Raw genomic sequence first — 21696 nt, 5'->3', positions numbered from 1 at the left:
CACTGCATCAGGAGGGGGATGCTGTCTAAAGGAAAGTCTTGGGGAAGGTGGCGGGCTTACTCTTTTCCTTAATGATCCATGGGGTGAAGCTAGGGGGCTAGAAAGTGGGGATTGGGTTCGGACAGTTGATGGACCCCTGCGCAATCCAGTCACCCCCCGTCCCCTTCCCAGGGATGGCTGAGCCCTAATTGGCATCCCTCTCCTATGGTGTGTTGGAGAAGCAGGTGGACTGGGTGATCTACGTCGATCAAGTCGGGAACTTGACCTTTGGCCTGCCATTGAAGGCCGGTGTGTGTACCCTTTCCTATGTAAGCGAGGGGAAAGATGGGGGTCTGGTAGGATGCCTGTTTGGAAGGCCATATGATGTTGTGGAAGGTGGGGTGAAGGAGGTGCAATTGACCTTACTGATCCTGGCCTAAATGAGAGTTGTGGGGATGGAGGGGGGCTCAGTCGTCGCATTGGTCTGGGTGAGGCCATTGGTGAGTGCAGAGGTGAATGCATCAGTGGAGGCATGGGTTGAGGGACCTGTTGAAACATTGGAAGTTGTGTTGGGGTGACCATGGGTGACATTTGCCCCATATGGAACATTTGGAGGTCTTGAGGGAGAAATGGTTGGTACACTTGGGAGCCCAGCTGTGGTGACAAGTTGGAAGAACCTATGAAAGAAGAATGAGTAGGCTGAGGGACGGGGACATGTTCCTGTTGAAAGATCATAGCCGTTGGAGATGGGGCTTGTATTGGAGGAATGGAGATTTGTTCTTGATTCATGACACCAGGGTAATGGGGTTGTGTAGGAAGGTATGTGGGGAAGGGCTGCTCATGTTGGATATCTGACATCATTTGTAGACTGTTGAGGGCAAGCGCGGGGGAAGCAGGGGGAAACATTGAGGAGGAAGGATAAGACTGAACAGGAGGAGGTGGCAGGGTTTCCACCTCCAGCCTGTCTTTTCCAAATAGCCTAACTTGGGGCCTGGGGACCCTGAACTGCTCTGCTGAAAATGGCTCAGCCAGAGGGTAAAACAGCTGCTCCTGTCCATAAAACTGTCCTATCTCAGCTGGATCCAGCCCAACATCCATATACAAAGGTTGCTGATACAAAGGTTGTTGATAGGGGTTGTAAATAGCAGCAGCGTCTGTATATCCCAGCATCGGGTCATTATATTGGCCTGGCACAACATCATAACCACCACTCATCATGCTGTATTGGCCTAACATCCCATAGTCATTACCCATACAGTGGTCAAAGTAATCTCCATACAGTTCAGGGTCATATGAGTCATAGAAGCCATACATGGCATCACCATAGTAACCATATGGTTCCTTTGCATACAGCATTCCATCATCACCATAGTAATATTCCATCCCTTCATCCCCATAATAATCTTCATACTCATCCTCATAATAGCCATACGGGTAACCAAACTCATCTTCATAGTAAAACTCATCATCATAATAAAAGTTACCCTCATCATCATAGTAACCATATTCATCTTCCCACTCTTCATCATCATAGTAATCCATTTCCTCTTCATATGGGCCGTAAGGGTCATAGCCTATTGGTTGTCTCGGGAAGCCTCTCGGTCTCAGCCTGTCTTGGTAATCTTCCTCATACCCATACTCGTCATCATCATACTCATAGGCCTCATTGTAATAATGTGTCTGTCTTCCTCTAATGTCCCTGTTTGCAAATGACAGATGCTTTCGCCCCCGTCCTCCTGCTCGTGCCCCCAGTCGGCCTTGACCCTTAGTACTTAGGAACCTCCCTGTCAACCAGTTACTTGCTGCAGCAATCCTTCCTAACATCCAACCTCTACTCTTAAAATCTTTCTTTTTCCCAAACATTCCTTTGAACCTCCCTCCCAATCCCTTTGCCTCTGCAGCCATTTTCGAAGCTGCGGTTTCTTTTTCAGTATCATTTTTTTTATTAAACATACCGAAGCCAGATAGACCTGGCTTTTTGTCAGCAGTATTTGACTTAGCCCCAAAACCAGCAAAAAGCTTACTGTTGCCTAGAAGTGGTTTACCATCAGCAGGGGGCTTCTTTTTCTTGGAGAGCCGTAGGAAGAGGCGGGAGGTGCTTTTAAGGTTTCTCTTTGGTTTGGAGGCTCCTTTAAGTTGGGACTTGACATCTACAGTCTCCGGTGCTGCACCCACATTCTTTTTCTGTCCTTCTGCAGCAAAGCCCATCATTGCCTTGGATGCCCCTTTAATATGGACATCACTCATCTTTTTCAGATTTACTGCACCCATCCCTTTCTTCGTCTGTGTCTTCCCTTCCTCATTAGACTGTTTAGAGGGAGCCTTAAAACCTTTCACAGCCATGGCCTTAGATGCACCTTTCAGAGCAACTTTCCCTTTACCTTTAGCGCCCTTCTTTGTAACTACTTCTTCCTCCGTCTCCTCCTCCTCACTCCTCACTTCCTCTTCTTCTTCCTCTGTGCCCTCTGACTCACTGACAGGTTTCTTTCCTTTTCCCTTCTTTCCATCATCCTTCCCTTTCCCCTTAGCTGGTGGCTCCTCTGCTTTCTTTCCTCCCTTCTTTGGGTCACCTTTTTTAGGTGGCATGATGTCCCCTACTTCAGATCATTCTAAACAACACGAGGAAGGACAAGTGATAAAAGATTCCAAGCAGTAACAACATTCTGTCATTCCCACTTCTTTTTCACGTTTTCTCTCCTTTTTCCTCCATCTGATCCATCCCTGTGACACTCTAGAAAGACTCTGTGGCACAGTTTGTCCCAAGACAGTTGTTCTATAATGCACACTGAGACAAACACAAACCACAGTCCTTCAAAACACGATCTAGTAATGGAGTCGGAATCTCAGCCATCAGTGCTCGCTCGCATTACAGTACGTCTTCAATCTTCAGCAAAAGAGCTGTTGTATTTCCACAAGTAAAGACAGATGGCCACCTGTCCAGCAGAGTTGATTTTTTTTTTTTTTTAAGCAGGTGCTTATTGAATCTTAAATGTTAAGTATGAAAAAAGATCATCTTACTGGTTACTGTGTCCCTCAGTTTTACCCACTTGTTGCATTTGACTTTTTCCACTTAATTTCCTTAAAAACATAACATCCACCATCCACTGCAAAATGTGCAAATCCCTTGTCTTGTTCCTCTTTATAGATTTGTAGGTCACTTCCCAGGGTCGCACAATGAATAAAAGACCCTGCTATCCCAGTGACAGAGCTTGTGTAGTCCTTTGTGTGCCTCCCATTGTTAGTGCGTCCTGTGAGTCCGGGAGTGAGTCCTCGTCTTGGCCGCCACGCCAACTTTGGCAGGATGTCCCCCCAACAAGGAGAACCAACGTGCATGTGTCCGTGCGGGTCTTGGCCTTCGGGGGTGTCCTCTTCTTTGTCTGAGAGTGAGTGTATGTGTGCTGCATTTGGGGTTGTATCCTCCCACATTCACGTCAGCTTGCCTTCGTGACCTCCTGCAACCTTCAGCATCTCTCTCCTGTTACTGTGACTTCATCCGTTCCTGTGTCCACCACAGCTTGAGGCCTTGACATATCCTCAGTGCATGCACACACACATATGAGAATATGTATTGTATGTCTGTGTGTATGTGCATCACAGCAAGTGTATCACAGGTTATAATTGCAAAAGGCACCTTAATGTACCAGCTATACTGCCTCGGGGTAACACTATCTGCACGCTCGCTCCTGTATGAATAATGCAGACTGGCTGAGCTGTTGCTAAACTCTGTCTGAGAGGCGAAGCCACGCAGAACCAAAATACACACATGCGCACACGTGCACACGTGCGCGCACACACACACACACACACACACACACACACACACACACACACACACACACACACACACACACACACACACACACACACACACACACACACCAGTAGCAGCAGCAGCATGGACCACGGATGAGAGTGATCGGTGCTAAAACATTTGTTGCTCAAAGCCACAGTCTAGATCTCATACGGTTTAATCAAGTACAGAAAGGATTTAATACTCACTGTAATTTGACGACTCACAGAGTTACACACCAGCTATCTGAGGTAATTAATTTACAGCTACAATCCATTTAAGTTGTCACATTCACCAGAAGCCACCCCAGGAATTTCTATATTAAAAAAGAGTTAAAAAAATAAATAAATTAAAAACTCCAGCAAAAATCTGAGCTTGTTTGTTCCTTATTTGTTTTATGGCCCTTCAAAGGCCTTCAGGTATCTACATTTCACCATTATGCCATTTAACTGCTAGAAGATCATCATCACATCACTGTGGCTGGTCATACTTGCCTCGCTACAAAGAAAACAGACACACATTTACATACATGTGGATGGTGTGACATCAGGTGTGAGGTGTGAGGTGTGGTAGGTGTGAGGTGTGAGGTGTGGTAGTATTACATAAATGATAACGCTGGTGTAAATTCATTGAGGATGGTGTGATGTTAGCTCATTGCTGATGGTTTAATGTTGATTCTTTGATGACGGCCTGTTATTCCAGGAGGTCATCTCAGTGGCAGATATGAATGATTAATGGCCTGCCCAGTGTTCTGACTACGCAGCATGGATAAAACATTCATCGCTGGCTGCTCTAAATATATCACAAAGGGTCAACCCTGCCCTGGCCTGCTCCCCAACCAATATATTATACATATGGGTTAGAATCAGGGGTTAACAGCCAGACACCACAGAGCAGATGGAAGATAGACAGTAACAGGCAAAGAAAAACAAACATGACTTTTACAAGATAAACACTCGGATATTTAAAGGCAGTGATCTACATGGAAATACATATTTACCGTAGTAGAAAGACAGAAAAAGATCTTAATTACTTATGTCATTTACACCTCCAAGTTTCTTTCCCCTATCTGGACTTTGAAGGACTAATAGGCTTGACCTACGATAGGATCTGAGCAGAAATCTGTATCACGTATCCCCAGGAGCAGAGACCATGACAAAACTCTAACTGTCTGCAGGCTGCACAGCAATAACAACAACAGCAACCGTTGGTATCGTCTAACTGCAACGATAAGGGCACCGAGGAAAGTTCAAAAGTTCCTTCCTGCTCATCAGATGGACACAGAGTGAAGGTTGTTGGTCATCGGACAAGTCAAGAGACACACAACAAAGAGATCTATCTGATATGTGTGATATGTATCTGCTGTCTGGCTGATGTGGTCTGTTGATTGAGTGAAATGGTAATGAATGGAGCACAGATGACAGAGACGGAGGAGGTGGAGCACGAGAGAGGAAAGAGAGCTGGGCAAAGGGAAAGGAGGGAAAGGAGAGAGGTGCATCAATGAACTGCAGATGAATGAACTGCAAAGTTGATAAATGCTGAAGAGATGTTGAACGGGAAAAAAGTGGGGTTGAGAATATGTGGGAACAAAGAGGGTGAGGAAAAGACAGAGAGTCACTGAGAGTAACTGATAAAAGGACGAGGATGAAGAAACGTAAAGAAAAGCGAAAATGGTTATAAGAAGAAACTGAAGATGAAGAGAGATGTGGGATACAGAGAGAGTGATATAGGACAATGGAGAGCAAGAGAGTGAGTGGGGAGAGTCTCTTCACCTGCGTGCCAATCACTGACAACGCTCTTTCAGCAGACGCACTCAGCGACACGAGACTAATAAAGGAGATCACCTGAGCAGAGCACAGCCAACAGGCTCCTTCAATGACGGAGCGTGTGTACACACACTGCACACAGGCAGATATATCTCATAATGGAGATTACATGTGCAGGATATACACCAGTCAGCTACAACTTCACTACAGGTGACTGGTTTTATTGTAGTGGCTGTACGGTAAAAGAGTTCACTCTAAAATCATTAGTCATTCCTTTTGAAACGTATTTGTAATTTCAATTATTCAGTCACATTATTAAAACCGGTCACCTGTTTTAATCTGGAGAGTGTATCACTGGACTGACAGCTACAAACACATTAGCCGAGGGTTGAATGTGTGACACATGGCCTCCACACTCACATGCTACAAATGCAGAACATTTGACGACACACAGAATATCACACACACTTTGGCTTGAGCCAAAATGCATGCCGTACACTTTACATCCAGTCCGGAGATTACTTTAGTCATACACACAAACAAGCACACACACTCTTTCACCAAAGTTCACAACAATATATCTCATTGTTGAGATATTTCACTCTGAACCGACGGACTAACACTTCATGCCTAATAACTGTGACTGCAACAATAATGACACAATACACTATGTGGGTCAAAGTTACAGCACAGGCAACACTGCTCCGTTCCTGGAAACAGCTTCTTTGATTGATTGAGATAAACGATAATGAGGAAAATGATGGACAGACTGAAGAGTGAGAGAGGCAGAGTGACAGATGGAAAGCGTCTTTTCAGACAGAGAAGGTGAGACAGGAGGATGAGGAGCATGGGCTCGGGTTTCCTGTAAGCCTTTAAGCCCCATTCAGGTCTTAACCTTCGCTACCAGATTACCCTGCAACCTGACAATAGAGGGACGCCAGCGGCTGCGAACACACAGAAGACCTGCCACATGCCAGGGATCAAACAGCAACACCTGGCTGCATCAACTGCTATAAATAGACCCCAAAAAATAAGCTGCTCACCTTGAACTCATTCAAATACTCTTGTGTAGGGGCAGTTCCACGGACAGACAGAAAATGTATCAGTTTCTGGAAGTTATTTGTGAAAGAAGGGTAAGTTTGGACATTCAGCTGGTGGTGATGCAGACATGCTGCAGGCCAATCAGAAACAAGGATGGAAACCATGTAGCAGGGCAAAGACGATTTTCAAACAAATTATCCCAAATGAACAAAACGATGAATTAAAGTAATTGCTTTGAAGTGTAACTTCTTTGGTGCAGTAGAGTTATTAAAATGTGACTAATACTATGGGCAAATAATAACATTTCTCCATATTCATCAGGTCAGTGAGTGCATTTGATCCCACAGTGCAGAGCCAGCCATTCCTTCTCCAGCCATTTTTCTATAGTGACATTGAATTTAAGTCGATATTTTAACTATCAATCAAATTTTTAAAATTAATCAAATTTATTATTATTTATTTATTAAGTATACTTTTTTTTACACATTTTCAACTGACTTCTGTGACATTGTAAGACTCCAATTAGGTCACTAAATGCAATTTTTATATGACAATTCATCACTACATTGTCAAAGACGTCAGGGATTCCAGTAGTATACTTTCTTGTCAGTGGTGTACGGACGTGACTATTTCAGATTTCGTAACTACATGTCATATCTTTGCATGAAAATGTAAAATACATGACATTTATAAATATGCAAAGCATTTGGCTTTTGAAAAGCTTACCTTGTCTGTATCTGTGAGTGACAGTGACTGATATTTAAAGCTCTTATTATCCACAAAATGTCAGATGTACCCACTCACTAGGATTAAAAAAAAACAAAGACTATTTCTCCAGACTCTACGTGACTCTACTGACTCCTGTTCCACATCACCTCTGCTGATGTTTTATAGTCCAAACAAACACACACACGCAAAGAAAAAATGAGCATCAGTTCCCTTTAATTCCATAAACCATTTGGACAAACAATGGGCCCTCGAAGGCAAACACGCCGTGATTATCTTTACATCCACATTATGCTCTATGAATGTTGACTGCAGTGAGAACAGAGGTGGCTCAGGTGTACGTCAACTTTTTTCATCAATCCATACATCAGCAGTGCAGTGATAATGTTTCTAAGTAAACATGCTGCATTTCTACTGTTTGAACAGGTCCATTGTGTCTTAATTGCTATCGCTATCATCATCCCACACTGGTGTCCAAATGTCACAGAGTGATTTGTTATGAGGCCTTTGCAGTGACAATAGGTTGTGGAGCATGCGTGTGTGTGTTTTTTTGAAGAGCCTTATCAGAAGACACACACATAGCACAAAAGGCCTCTCCCGCACACGCACGCACACACACACACACACACACACACACGCACCTCACACACGCGCACGCACACACACACACACACACACACACACACACACACACACACACACACACACACACACACACACACACACACACACACACACACACACACACACACACACACTCACACACTCAAGCCTACACCTCAACTATGAATGTGTGTATGCAAATTTTGTAAGTGAAATGTTTGGTAACCCTTTAATTTACAGGCCGTTAATTACATGATAATTTCTAGAAATAGCCAAGAAACAACAAGTAATTGCGTCATAATGTCTAGAAGTAGCCTAGAAATAATCAATGTAATGTAGAGAAATATAGCCAAGAAATAACGATCAATTACAAGGACTTGGAGGAGAAAAATTCTGGCCCTTCCCAAAACAATTCAAAGCATGAAAAGCATGGGAATCTTTTGCCATTATGAAAAACATGACATTACTATGAAATTGACCGTTATTTCTAGGCTATTTCTTGAGCTTACTACGGAATTAATTGTTATTTCTTGGCTTTTTCTTGACATTATCACATAATTAGCAGCCTGTAAATTAAAGGGTTACCAATTTTTCAACTATAGTAAATAGATAATCACTGTATTGTTGAACTGTCTACTAGCTGACCACCTTACATGCTCCTTTGCTGTCAAATTTAGTAATTTTACACACTGACTCTGTGTGCCTACAGCCTCAGAAGTTTCCACATTAGAAAAAACAAGTGATGGTGGGATGACAAAACCTCGAAACGTGAAGTAAAATATTATCTTTTTGCGACATACCGGTAATTCATTTACAGACAATATGGAGACACTATGATCAGTAATATGGGTTGGTTGAAAAAAAGGGGGTTAAAAAGTTGTCAAATGTTTCCTGGACATTGTCTCACACAATTGTTGTCCCTATTATCCCTATATAAATTTATGTTATAGTAAGAGATTGCACTTTGTGCATTGGAAGCACTTATTTTAACAGAGGATGTCTGTAGAGCTACCTCTGTAAAACAGGAAACACACATTTAATTTTATAATTAAATATATTCATTTTTACAGAAGTTGTAGCGTTTTCTTTTTTATAAAGCTATGGAACTTGTTTGACTCATCAACGTTTTGTAAGTTTGAGCCATGTGTTTATTAAGGTTTGAAATAAAACAAGATTAGAACTTAATTGTTCACAGAGCTTTCTGTAGTATGCTTGCTTATTCAAAGTCATTAGAAATGACTCTTTACATTAAGGTAGTAGCCTGGTGAGAGAGAGTGTTGGGGGAATCACTTTTTTTTTTGCAAGTTCCCGCGATTTTTGCAAATTCCTGCAATTTAATCGGATAAAATTGTATAAATATCCTGCATATTCCATCTAATTCTTTAAGAAAACGTGCCACATAATCAAAGATTTTTGCCTGCAGCAATCACAAAAAAACTCAGCATTTTTCTGGAAGGACTGTATATAAAAAAGTAACATACAAGTTACTAAAAATATGATGAATATGTAATTAGGGAATTACCTTTTAGGTTTACATCATCTCCCTCTGTGTACATCTCACATGAGGGTGGCTTTGAATGTGTGCTTATCAGATTTAGTGTATTCTCTGTGCAGCTCTGCTTCTTCATGTGCATCAATAGGTTAATTTAGAAGCATAGAAAACAATCTGACCACCTGCCAAAGGCTTTAAAAGAGATTATCTAAAGATCATAGTACATATGTTCAGTCCGCACATACAGAAGCAATTAAGATTAGTTCTAATGTGTCCATGAAATCCCTCTCTGTTTGTAGAATTTAGTGTAAGCTGTGTACACTGTGAGAGAGGAAGAAAGTTACTGGCTCCACCAATCACAGCTGAAAACCTCCATCCACACTATGCTAAAAAAAAAAAGTTGAGACGGCTTTGCCCCTGATAGAACCAAACTTGCTTCCACATTGATCATAATATTAAGTCATAAAGTAATAGGTGCTTATTTGGGAGAATTTTTTACTTTTACTTTACGTATAAGACCCTAGGCTACCTAAGATATTATGAGGCCTATAGTGCCCTTAACTAATTTATTCCCCCCTCCAGTCTATTTTAGAAAAACTGTTACTTATTACATGAACAGTGTGACATTCCTTCCTTATCTGAAAAGAAAATCGGACTTTTGCCTCTTTTAGCATTTTACTGTTGAATAGTCAACACCCTATGATTCTTAACCCAGAGGCAGCCTGATGTAATGAGCAGGTTGTAGCAGAAGAGGGCAGAAGAGACTAAGTAATGGAGGTCCTGTTAGATCCCTCAATACTGAGGAAGGTTGTCAGTGGTTTTGCATCATGTCTAGTCCATCGGACAGAAAAAAAAATGTTTGGTATGGTTTTAGATTACTATCACAAATAAATCACAAATTCATTTAGCAGGTGACACACTTGGATGGCTGCTAAATAAATTGTATATTTTAATATGAAATAAGTTGTGTGTTTTATAATATATGCACTACATGTAAAACTGTACTAAATGTAAACTGTATACTGTTTTAGTTGCTTTCATTTCATTGTAGTAAATAAAGCAACACATTTGTAATTGTTGTCCAAATCATGGACTAGAGGAAGCAGCTGAACATTTTCCAGGAGGAGCTGATAATAATTTGTACAGTTTGCACCATGATATAAAAACAAACATGTAATTATCATTGAGGGGAAAAGAGCTCTTTAGGTTTCAGACAATTGACCACGCAGTTAAGAGTTGTGGAAGCATCTTTGGCCCTTGTGCTGTCAAACAGCATGTGCTCAGTCTCTAGGCTATTGTACCACATGGGTTATATTCAGAAATAAAATCCTATGTACAGCCACATGAATAAAACTAATTTTGGCAGATCCTCAGTATCAACAGCAGTGATGTTTCACCTGAATTTCAGCTACTTTTTGTACAAAATTATGAATACAAGCACTGCAGCTAATGTCAGCCCAGTCTCTAACACTGTCACTTAAAAAGAAGTTGGTTGGTTTCATATTGATTACACATGGGAAAACTCCCACGCTACATTGACTGTGTTTAAAAGGAGCAGAGTAGAGGGAGGTCAGTGTGCAAACTGGGTTTTCTGCACAAGGGCTAAACTCCCTTTCAGAAATTGAGTTCAGGCTTCAAATATCAAACTCTATGGAAAAGAGGTTGTTTAAATAACTCTAATAAAAGCCCACTGTTCTTGTTTGTGTACACTAGCAACACAAACACACACACACACACACACACACACACACACACACTTCACCATGCCATATGGAGCCAAGCAGCATCAAGTGTCATGCCTGCTCCACACAATACACACCCAGTCAACCGTACCTTTGTGTTTTCTTTTTCTCCGCGGTGTTATCCCTCCATCATTTCTCTCCTCTTCAGGTTATTCCAAAGCAGAATCTCTCCATCCACGACTCGCTCTGACGAGACATCTTTAAGGCATCTTTACAGCCAGCGGCGTCAACTCACAGCCCCCTCTCTCTCTCTCTTCCTCTCTCTCTCATAAAGCCTCCCACTCAGTCCCCCTCTCCTAGACCAAAGAGATGCTTGTGAATATTTAATGCTTCTATTGTGCTTGTGTGCGAGTGAATGGGGAGCATTGGCAGGGGAGTCCATACTTTCTGAAAGAAAAATGGTCAGCCTGCCTTGGAGCACCAGGGACAGCAACAGCGAGACAGCAGGTCAGCAGGGATGGAGGCAGTTAGGAGGGGTCAGAGGTCACTGACCCTCACCCGCTGTACAGCTGAGGGGGCCGCGAGGTGTGCTGGATGTTAACCTGGAGAGATGACACTGTCTTACATTGAAATAAAGCAGTGCACCGGTGAGAACACACTGTATATTTAATGGCCACTCTTACCACTAATCATATTTCTCATGAGGCAGACATGAACTTTAGCATTATTAAAGTCCCCATCCACTCAAACATGTCTTTTTTGTTGTTTAATGTATTAGATGTTTGCAAAATTTGGATGTTTTTACTCAATTATTTTACACAAGTACTTTTGAGTTGCTGTCGAGAACTTGTTACACCACTTGCTCTACTTCACAGCTTCAGTCTCTTTGCTGATCCAGACCAATAATACTGCATGTGTATTCACAACATTAATTAGGATGTAATATATTATAAGACTTAATTGATCCCCAGCATGAATCTGAAATGCACAGCTTTTACATGGGACACTGTTTCCAGTATTGCTGGTTTTCTGTGCTCATCATAAATCTTATTAGATGTGGAATCAAACAGGCGTGATTGTGTGACAACGCAACAACCTATTTTGCAAGCCAGCGGTCCAGTGTGCAAGTTCTATGACTAAACATTATTGTTGCATTATTGTTGTTGTGCCTGCTTCCTTCAAGTGTCCAAAAAATCAGCGCAGGTTGGATATTCGGAGCGTAGTGTAAAATTAAGAATTCAAAATACTTAAAATAGACAATTTAAATCAAGAATAGTAACTGTTAGACTTATGATTATAACCATAAATGTTTCTATATATTTTCACGTCAGGGTAGGTTGGTCTTCTCCTGCCCTCTGGACCTGGACTTGATTTCTTTGCACAGCACTTTGCACAAGTTCTGGTTTAATAAATATACACAAGACTTATTTAATGTTTTATGGACTTTATTATTTCCCCCCGATTTCTCTTTCAGAATCAATGTACCCTCTTTATCTTAAAAGGTAAAATAAATCAGTGTCTGTCCACAACCAACTCAGATCTGGCTCTCTTCAGTTTTTTGTTTTGTTAATGATCATATACAAAATAAGAATGGTGGCTATTTTCCATTGCTGTATATCTACTGTACAGTACTTTCCCCATTTATTTCTCTCTGCTGAGTCTCTCCTCCGTCCAAACAGAAGCTTGTTTTACTTCTTCACGATCTGAATGACGTCCTCATGCTCCATGATGTGTGTCAGGCCGACCCTCTGTGGGCTGTACTTGGTACTGGTTCCCTGGAGGACCAATCAGAGCAGGACATGAGTGTGTTTCAAAGATTTTAAATCGCTGCACAGTGAGGTAGACTTTGGGATATAACTGAACAAATTTTTCAACGGTAGCTATACTTACATTTGTTTATGAGGTCTGAGAAGAAATATGTTCTCTCTTCTGCATCTGTTCTTCTCTAATATCATTGTACAGTAAAACCAGCTTTAGCTCTTCATTTAGGAGGTTAAAGTGAGAAAAGCTCTGGAAATAGTGAGTGTCTGTTCAAGCTTCTCCTCTTACACAAATTCCCCATTATACATTGGAGGAAATGATGCAAGGGTGTGTGCCAGAAAGCTAGAGACACATGTGTGGTAATATATACATAACATATAGTGTGTAAGTGGCACATAGAAGCAGTCAGACTCAGTCTTATACTGGAGACACAATATATGGCCGGTACAGGACACGTTTGTCATTGCAAATATAACCACAGTCAGTCATATGCTGCTACAAAGCAGCCTGTTGTAATATTACTTTAAATTCGCAGTATTTTTTATTTTGTTATGTCTGTGGTTTTTACTGCAAATGGTGTTCTACTGTAAAGCTATTGGAAAGTAGTAAAGTATTTTTTTTTTCTTCTGAACTGAATAAAAACATACTGAAACTGTGGGTTCTGTGCATGTTGCAGCTCTAATACAGCCATCAGAGGTACAGCAGTCCCTGTGTGCATATTCATAACATCTACAAACTGTCATTCCTAATCCCTGTGCACAGCTCAACAGGCGAGAGTTTAGTTTATTTCAGTTTATGGGACAAGAGGACAAGAGGGGAATTTTCAGAAGGTCATTGCCTCTGTAAACATGAACTTACCCAGACGAGGGCATATTTGAACTGGCTGGCTAAGGTTCTGTGGATTCGATGGCACTGCAGATAGAAAGCAAAACAGCCTTGTTTATGCACATTTAAAACAATTAACCTTAGTATTGCATATTATATAGCATACATATTCTAAAATGGTTCATTTTAATATAAACAATACATTGATATGCGTTTTACATACCACATGTTCTACACTCGCTCCTCTTCTCATGATGATGGCATCATTAAAGTCTGGGCGCTCTGATGGAAATAAGAAGAAACAGGGAAAAGGTTCGTTAAAAAGCAACATATTCACATGCTTGTGACAGACTAAGAGGTGGATGAGGGTGAATGACAGGGTACCTCCTCTTTTCTTGGTATAAATGCAAATCAGAGCCAGGTATTCCCACAGACTCTCCAAGAGGTAATCCAGATTCAGCTTCATTCCACAGCTGACGTACGTATGAGCAGAGAACAAAGGAGAGAGCAGTTTAACTTATTTGCATACGTACGGACAGAGGGATGATATCTTTTGACCAAAATTACAGTTGTGCCGTTACTCACCTGATGACCACGCTGTGAGGTCTGCGAGCCAGGCGGTCCACTTCTTCAATGGAGATTTGATCCACCTTATTGTACACCTGTAAAATCACACAAATGATGAGGAGAGGAAGGATCACAAACAAAACACAGACAACTGTCGAGAGTTTCATGTTGTTACTTAATAAAGAATATTATGTTTTTATATACATTCTAAAAATAAATAAATAATTATAAATTAAGATGAGTTTAATTAATAAACTCATCTTTGGAAAAAAAAAACATCTTTGCAAAACTTAAAAAAAAAACAACAACAGTGGTTAACAAAAACCAATCGGAGGTTCCTAAACAGCTGAAGGTACAAGGCCTTGACACAACATCCTGATGAGTCATTGACCTACATATAGGCAAGGCATGTAAACTCTGTTCCCCACGATGACGTCGATGAACTCGTCCGGTGTGCTGTCCTCCCTGAAGAGCACTTCTGCATTAAAGATTTCTGACGAGCAGCGGTTAAAGAAATCAACAGTGAAGCTTAGGGAGACATTGACACATACACACTTTCACACATTCAAAAATAATTTTCCATGGGTCATTTCATGTTGTTCAAGGAGCTAAGAGTTGAAGACATAAATAATCCCTTGTAAAACTAATTCCTGCAAAGCGAGCAAGTTGTTAAATCCATGTTCCTCCACTTAACCCAAGTATTTAATCCCCAGGTATCCTCGTCTTCACTACATGATACTCCTCAAATTCATTTACAAAAGGGAAACTCAGAGACAGCAAGAGAGAGTGAAAATAGTGAAATACTGGGGCAGAGAAATATTGACGTCTAATTCTCCTCTGTCAAAGGCAGAATAAAGGATACTGTATTCGTGAAGGATGAGCTGAACGAGCTTCTCTGAGCAGTGGGTGAGAGGAACTGTGGAGTTGTAGGAGAGGCCGCCCCCTTTCTTGGGCTGCAGGGAGAGATACAAAAAAAAACATGCTGAATGTGACAACTGGAGCATTTATTCCTAGAGATGGAAGGAAAATCATACTTTTTCTGACTGTCATGTCAGTTTGTTTGTCCATCCAGCACAACGAGAACATGGTAGCCAGACAACTAGTTCAAATATTTCTTTTATAAAACACTTGACATATAAAACTGGTAACCAGATGTTAATGAAATTAGCTGCTGATGTTCACGACCTCCTGATTCCAAAAGCATGTGGTGACCCCCAAGAGATGAAAAAAGGTGAGAAAATGGAAATTGTACCTTGAAATAAATATTGGGTTTCGTCCTGTTGAGTCTGATGCCCACTGACTCCAACTCTTTTTCTAGAAGTTCTCTGGAAAGATTTTTTTTTTTTTAAAGGGTTAGGGACATGTACTGTAATCACTGATGAGAATCAACTTGCTTACACAACAACAACAAAGAGCCTCACACACCTCTGAACTTCTCCTTTGGTAGCATCCAACATCATGATGACCACGTCTGCTGTCCTGGCAACAGCAATGACCTGTCGACCTCTGCCCTTACCTATGAAAAAAGGAAAAAGCTCAGTATAGCATGATGGCCTGGGAGCTAGCTGTCTCCTCTAAACTACATGAATCCTTCATGTCACAATTAGGATATCTGATCTATGTATTACCAATTGGATAATCATTCAGTCATTATTCTGCTACAATTACCACAATAAAAAGATACATGACAAATCTGACATTCCAGCTCACCACGACCTAATTACACCAACATGGAAACCAATCATACCTTGGGCAGCACCCTCAATGATTCCTGGCAGATCTAGCAGCTGGATGTTGGCCCCTTTGTACTGAAAAACAACAAATAACAGTGTAAACCACTCATAAAGTTGCTCATTATCATTTTAAAATTACAAATGGGGAGATATGCATCGGTGTAAGAGTGTACATTTACCTCAATGACACCGGGGATGCAGGTGAGGGTAGTGAATTCATAGGAAGCAGCTTCGCTGGCCGTAGATGTCATCAGACTGAGGAAAGTGGACTGCAGGACATAACAGAGTCACATTAGACTGACACAGTACGAACTTTGTGTTAGGGTTAGATGTGCAGTACAGGTTAAAAAAATAGTTCAGAAAGAGAGAGCAGCATGATTTTCCCATCTTCTCAGATCCAGACCCAAGACCACAAACCTCCTCCATCCACCATGTTGACATACCTTACCCACAGAAGGAAACCCGATGAGAGCAACACGGGCATCTCCTGATTTCATAACATCGAAGCCCTCGCCTTTAGCCCCCGCTGACTTGGAGGGCTCCAGAAGCTGAGCTCTGTATTTGGCTAACTTGGCCTTGAGCAATCCCAGATGGTACTCAGTAGCTGTGGGAGACACACAAAACAAGTCAAGGCTCCAGACTGAACCTCAATGGGAGCATTTTTCCCCTAAAACTTGAGACAGAGAAAGTACATTTTTCATCTACTTGCACATGTGCATCCAGTAAATTTACCTTACACTGGTGAAATGTGGAAGGGGCGACTCAAAAAATCTGTAATCTGTCATTATAGGTGGCAGGCCAATGTGTGTAGGATCATGGATGAAAAGGAAATGTGAATATTTGCCTTGCAAGTTAATGTATGCCTCTAAATTTTCTGCTTGCGCTCCTAAAATTTTAAGTTAGGGGGCCACTGTGCTCCAAGTAAAAAAAAAGTTATTCTGGAGCCCTGGAAGTGACTGAAAATCTTATCTGGGAGGTTTGATGACATGAAGGACCAATGTAAAAGGTCATATATTAATGTTACTATATGGGTAAAAAGGCAACGGGTGTGTGTGGGTAACTTTTTAAATTTTGATTGTCACTGTTATCAGTCCAAATATGTCAAATAGAGGGCATCATCTTGCGATATTAATGGGTAACATTACACACATAGACACACACAGCTGGCTGCAAGTTCATCCATGATGCAGCTAACAGTTAGCCACGAGTCTGCTTCCTCGCTCACCTTTATTTTTCTGTGTTCGAGCAATTTCTTTCTCTATTTCCGAGATTTTCTCCGTTATCCCCATGGTGGCGTTTCAGGTGATGCTGACTGCTACACTGTCACAGAGAGAGAGAGAAGACAAAAATACAAACGTGTCACTCCACCACCACCACAGTTAGTTGTTAGCTTTGTTAGCCTCCTGGCTAGCCGGCTAACAGCACCACTAAACAGTTGGTAAACCACAACAACAGCGAGCAGAGCTTTAAATGGAGTATCCGGGTAAAACACGTGCAATGTCAGGCGTTTAAAGTGGTGTGAAATGATAGATATTTACACTTTGACAAATGCTACAGTCCGCGGCATGCACACAGTACCGACATCACCAACCGGAACACGGTCCGTGCGGGTGAGAGGTCCGGGGGGAAACAAGGAAACTCGTCCTGACGCATCTTCAGCCCGGTGTGCTCCTCTCGCTCACACAGCACCGTTCGCCGCTATTCAGGAAGTGTGCCGCTTCACCGTGATGGGAGCACAATATTAAATAGAGACAATGTGTCCGTGCACCGGTCGTGTGTTTCTCGATACGTGTCACTATCGCTATCACAGCTCAGTCGCTCGTTAGGAAACCGATGTAGAGAGCGAACATGGCTGCGCCCACAGGACCGAGAGGATCATCCGCCGCCGTGCCGCAGGGCTTTGGAGGTTTCCCGTTTGCGGTCGGCGGCAGAGCACCGGAGGACGGCTCCGGTAAGGAGCAGGAGCAGACCGGGGAGGTGAAGAAGAAGCCGTGCAGGGCTTGTACGGACTTTAAATCGTGGATGAAGGTCCAGAAGACACAGACGACAGCTGCTACACAGGTGACAGGAGGTCACGGTGCTGTGGCAGGTTTTTAGAGGATCTATCTACTGTATCTGTTAGGGAGACTATAGTCATAAAACTCTATGATTTATTATCTTATATGTCTGGGTTCATTTATGTATTTTGTTGAGTTTTTAGCGCTGCATTACAACGATATAGCCTAATATATGACGACATGGTTGCTTATTGGTTATTGGCTGCTCTAACATGTTAACACCAGAGGCCCATGGCAACAATTTGTATCTGCTACTTTAATTTCAATTAATTTCCAGATCGTCTTCTCAAGTAATCAACTTCGACAATAAAATGTCACAAAATCAAGAAGAAAAAAAAAACCCAGAAAGCTTTGAAGCATCTTCAGTCAGATGTTTCAGTCAAACTAATAATAGGCTACTATATTTTACATTCATGTATGGTCAGAATAAGCAACAAATCATAACAGTAGGCTACAGAGGCTCAATTTAGAAAATGTTTGGAGCCTTGAAACACGTTAATCATTTATCTAAATATTTGCTGAGTCATTGTCTTTCAAACCACAAATCAATTTCTTTTCTACTCTTGGCATCCCTCTCAAAACTTTCTCTTCAATCCTTTTAATGTTCTAGCTTCAGGTATGTTTATATATTAATTTATTACATTTATTTGATACTGATAGACCCAGCCTGTTGGACTGGATAGTAAATAGCTACTCTGGCTCATGTATCAACCACAGCCACAAATCACCATTAACCACAAAAGACATAATGCAGTTGGCTTCCCTGCTCTCATCAGTATGAATTACTACCAGCTTATTGACTCTGCTGTGTGTGGCGCTGTGTTTGAATGTCTACTCTCACCCTCCAGGGGGGCCGAGCTGCTGAGTTGGAGCCGCAAGAAGACCCACAGTGCCCACTGGACAGGGGGGAACTAGGGCGCAACACCTGGTCCTTTCTGCACACCATGGCGGCTTATTACCCCGACCGTCCATCTCCCAACCAGCAGCAAGAGATGGGGCAATTCATCAACCTCTTCTCCAAGTTCTTCCCCTGTGATGAGTGTGCAGAAGACCTCAGGGAAAGGTCAGACCACAGTGCTCCTTCAGGTTTCATATAGAGTCACATGTTGTAGTGAGAAAATATGTGCAAAAGTCACACTGAGGGGATCTTAGCTGGGATTTTGCACATTTTACTCATTTATGTTCAAATCACAATACTGCTGTCCAGTGTGCCACATGTTTGTATTATGATAAATATGTATTTGTACCTTGCATGCATTCACTGGTATCAGTATGGCATGTATCTCACAGACTTTAACCCTGCCTTTTGGTCAAAGTTATTATATCTTTCTGCTCAATGCTATGCTCTTCCTCTTATCTTTCACCAACCACTTTTCTTCCTTTTTAATTGCCATTAGATAACATTAGACAATTTTCATTTCCTCTCCACAGATTAAAAACCAATCATCCGGACACCAGCAGTCGCCATGCTCTGTCTCAGTGGTTCTGTCATCTCCATAATGGTGTCAACATCCGGCTGGGGAAGCCTGAGTTCGACTGCTCCCGAGTGGACGAGAGGTGGAAAGACGGATGGAAAGACGGTTCCTGTGATTGACGGATTGTGTCGGGAGTTGTCAGAGATGTGAGGACCGAGCTGAGACCTGAGAAGAACAATTCTTTAAGTCAGTGCAAAACTTTATGTGGAAACACCACAAGGTTTAGCTCACATCTCTGTTGTGGAGAGGCCCGATGTGATGAGGATGTGTGGCGAATATCAACTGGCTTGTTAGCTCTGTTAGTTAGTTATTTCAACTGATCTGGTAATAAAACATAAGGACACAAAACAATTATGCATTCCTCTCTGTCTCTCAAATTGGGATTAAGATTCATAGTAAAACATGTTTCAATGAACCTGCTGTGATTTTTATTATTGAGATTATTGAGGAGATCTAAAAATTTGGTAAACAAATTTTAAATACTATCTTTTGTGAAAACTGAAAACGTGCAGGGACATGTCCATTCTAAAACATTTATTTCCTGTTTCACTGCTTTTCTTCATTACCAAGCAGCCTGTAACCTGAGTATCTGTGCACATGCTATTGTTTTTTTGTTTTTTACTATGAATTCCAGACTCAGACTTGACCAGTTTCACTTTTCAATAGTGAGCTATTTACAACTGAATTCAAGAATGTAGTGTCTTTATCCAGTTTGTTGTTGTGTTTTGAAGTTTTGTTTGACCTAGAGTATCATGACAACACAAAATATATATTTCTAAAATGTGGAAAAATATTTATCGCAACACTTTACATATTATATTTTGGTTACAGACTGTATTTTCATCATAAATGCTCAGTTTGTGTGTGTGTGTGTGTGTGTGTGTGTGTTGTGAGGCGATTTACCTGGAGGGATTGTTGATTTATTTGCATAATTCAGTGCTGATATGATTTAATTTTCTAATTAAATAATAATTTAAGTGTGATTATTTACTTGTGTTTCTTCATTTCATGTCAGTGAAAATTGTTTTTGGACGAACAAAATAAGCTAAGACAACACTTTGGTAACATTATTTCAGACCTGTTTGTCTCAGCACCATGCAGAACCTCTCTCCTGAGTCAAGGAGACACACTGTGTGTGTGTGTGTGTGTGTGTGTGTGTGTGTGTGTGTGTGTGTGTGTGTGTGTGTGTGTGTGTGTGTGTGTGTGTGTGTGTTATTAATAAACATGCTGATCGTGAATGTGTTATTTAAAGAACCAGTAAAGGACACACACACTAAAATAAGTCTAGTCCTCTAGCCACTATGTGTTTTAGTGTTATCATGATCCTATAAAGGGTTTGCATTATGTTATATAAACATTTACAGCATTTCTCCTTTACCCTGGTCTTAATTACTTTTTTCCCCAATACTGGCATGTTTTCGGCTTTTATGCCTTTAATTGATTGGATAGTCAGAGAGAGACAGGAAATGGAGAGACAGAGAGGTGGAATGACACGCAGCAAAGGGGCGCTGGGGTATTTGAACCGGGCCCATCTGCAGTGAGGACTATAGCCTCTGTATATGGGGCACCTGCTCAACCCAATGAGCTATACCATGCCTCAATACTGACATGTTAAGGTTATTCCTTTAATGATTACATACTGTATATGCTCAGTAATGTAATGTAATATTACCGCCCTCTAGTGGGATGAGCAAGATATTGTGTTAGCACAGCAGCTTCAGTTGTGCATGTTCACAGCACAATTCATTCAATATCACTGACATCACTGGTTTAGCAGCAACATGGTACAGGACTATGCTGGTCTTGAAATAATCACTGTTGGGCATCAGTTAGTTTGAATGTTTTATCTTTCCATTTATTCCTGGGGCGGTTTCACATGCAACGTGTCTGGACTGTGATGAGAATTTCATTTGATTAGATTTTTGCGTATTTTGTTAACACATGGATTGGACGGTCAAGTCCAGACGATTTTGTTGACATCAAAGGTGCCTGCAGCACCAGTGTGGTTCATTTCATGTTGAGGCAGTGCGGTGTTCAAGTAAATGGTCATTGTCGAGGCAGCATTAATTAGTATAGACCCCATGATAAGTCACTTGTGACCAGAATATTATGTGGTATTTGGCCAAGCTACATCATCATGAGACTGTTTTCCATGCCATCTGTCATAAATTAGCAATGTGTGTGACGGATGGTCGCCTC

The 21696-nt window shown here is 41.5% G+C and overlaps 3 protein-coding genes across 6 annotated transcripts; 1 reads left to right on the top strand and 2 right to left on the bottom strand.

Annotated features, from left to right (window-relative positions):
- Positions 1 to 25: 25 nt before the first annotated feature.
- LOC310990363 (uncharacterized protein) lies at positions 26 to 2565 on the bottom strand (the record flags this gene model as incomplete). Its single annotated transcript, XM_083977710.1, has 2 exons — positions 26 to 97; positions 964 to 2565. 2 exons carry the CDS (start codon positions 2563 to 2565, stop codon positions 26 to 28), a joined length of 1674 nt encoding a protein of 557 aa, XP_083833836.1.
- Positions 2566 to 12512: 9947 nt separating this feature from the next.
- Positions 12513 to 17648, bottom strand: drg2 (developmentally regulated GTP binding protein 2). Of its 4 annotated transcripts, none has more exons than XM_083977940.1 (14): positions 17504 to 17648; positions 17191 to 17285; positions 16409 to 16569; positions 16145 to 16234; positions 15980 to 16040; positions 15658 to 15748; positions 15485 to 15557; positions 15095 to 15185; positions 14628 to 14725; positions 14251 to 14327; positions 14050 to 14138; positions 13889 to 13947; positions 13699 to 13752; positions 12513 to 12854 (listed from the first exon to the last, which is right to left on the bottom strand). In XM_083977940.1, exons 2-14 carry the CDS (start codon positions 17252 to 17254, stop codon positions 12768 to 12770), a joined length of 1095 nt encoding a protein of 364 aa, XP_083834066.1. In that variant the 5' UTR covers positions 17255 to 17285; positions 17504 to 17648; the 3' UTR covers positions 12513 to 12767. The 4 variants fall into 4 exon arrangements, with proteins under 4 accessions (XP_083834066.1, XP_083834068.1, XP_083834067.1 ...); XM_083977942.1 differs by having other exon boundaries at positions 17544 to 17583; XM_083977941.1 differs by having other exon boundaries at positions 17191 to 17280; positions 17544 to 17580.
- Positions 17649 to 17806: 158 nt separating this feature from the next.
- On the top strand, positions 17807 to 20425 carry gfer (growth factor, augmenter of liver regeneration (ERV1 homolog, S. cerevisiae)). The gene is made up of 3 exons (XM_083977944.1): positions 17807 to 18026; positions 18871 to 19085; positions 19454 to 20425. The coding sequence occupies exons 1-3, from the start codon at positions 17814 to 17816 to the stop codon at positions 19614 to 19616; spliced, it is 591 nt and encodes a 196-aa protein (XP_083834070.1). The 5' UTR covers positions 17807 to 17813; the 3' UTR covers positions 19617 to 20425.
- The last annotated feature ends 1271 nt before the right edge of the window (positions 20426 to 21696 follow it).

Source organism: Trachurus trachurus, assembly GCF_905171665.1.
Source record: "Trachurus trachurus genome assembly, chromosome: 8".
Lineage (NCBI taxonomy): Eukaryota > Metazoa > Chordata > Actinopteri > Carangiformes > Carangidae > Trachurus > Trachurus trachurus.
Note: the sequence above shows the minus strand (reverse complement) of the source record. Positions and strands in the feature narration are given on the sequence as shown.

Bases quoted from the DNA above. Each gene is read 5' to 3' on its own strand.
- drg2 (XM_083977940.1), bottom strand. From the start codon at position 17,254: ATGGGGATAACGGAGAAAATCTCGGAAATAGAGAAAGAAATTGCTCGA. The intron at 13,948-14,049 runs GTACCCTGTCAT...TATTTCCATCAG, and splicing joins TTATACCAAGAAAAGAGGAG to AGCGCCCAGACTTTAATGAT. The intron at 13,753-13,888 runs GTATGTAAAACG...TTCTATCTGCAG, and splicing joins GAGCGAGTGTAGAACATGTG to TGCCATCGAATCCACAGAAC.
- gfer (XM_083977944.1), top strand. From the start codon at position 17,814: ATGGCTGCGCCCACAGGACCGAGAGGATCATCCGCCGCCGTGCCGCAG. The intron at 18,027-18,870 runs GTGACAGGAGGT...CTCACCCTCCAG, and splicing joins AGACGACAGCTGCTACACAG to GGGGGCCGAGCTGCTGAGTT. The intron at 19,086-19,453 runs GTCAGACCACAG...TCCTCTCCACAG, and splicing joins GCAGAAGACCTCAGGGAAAG to ATTAAAAACCAATCATCCGG.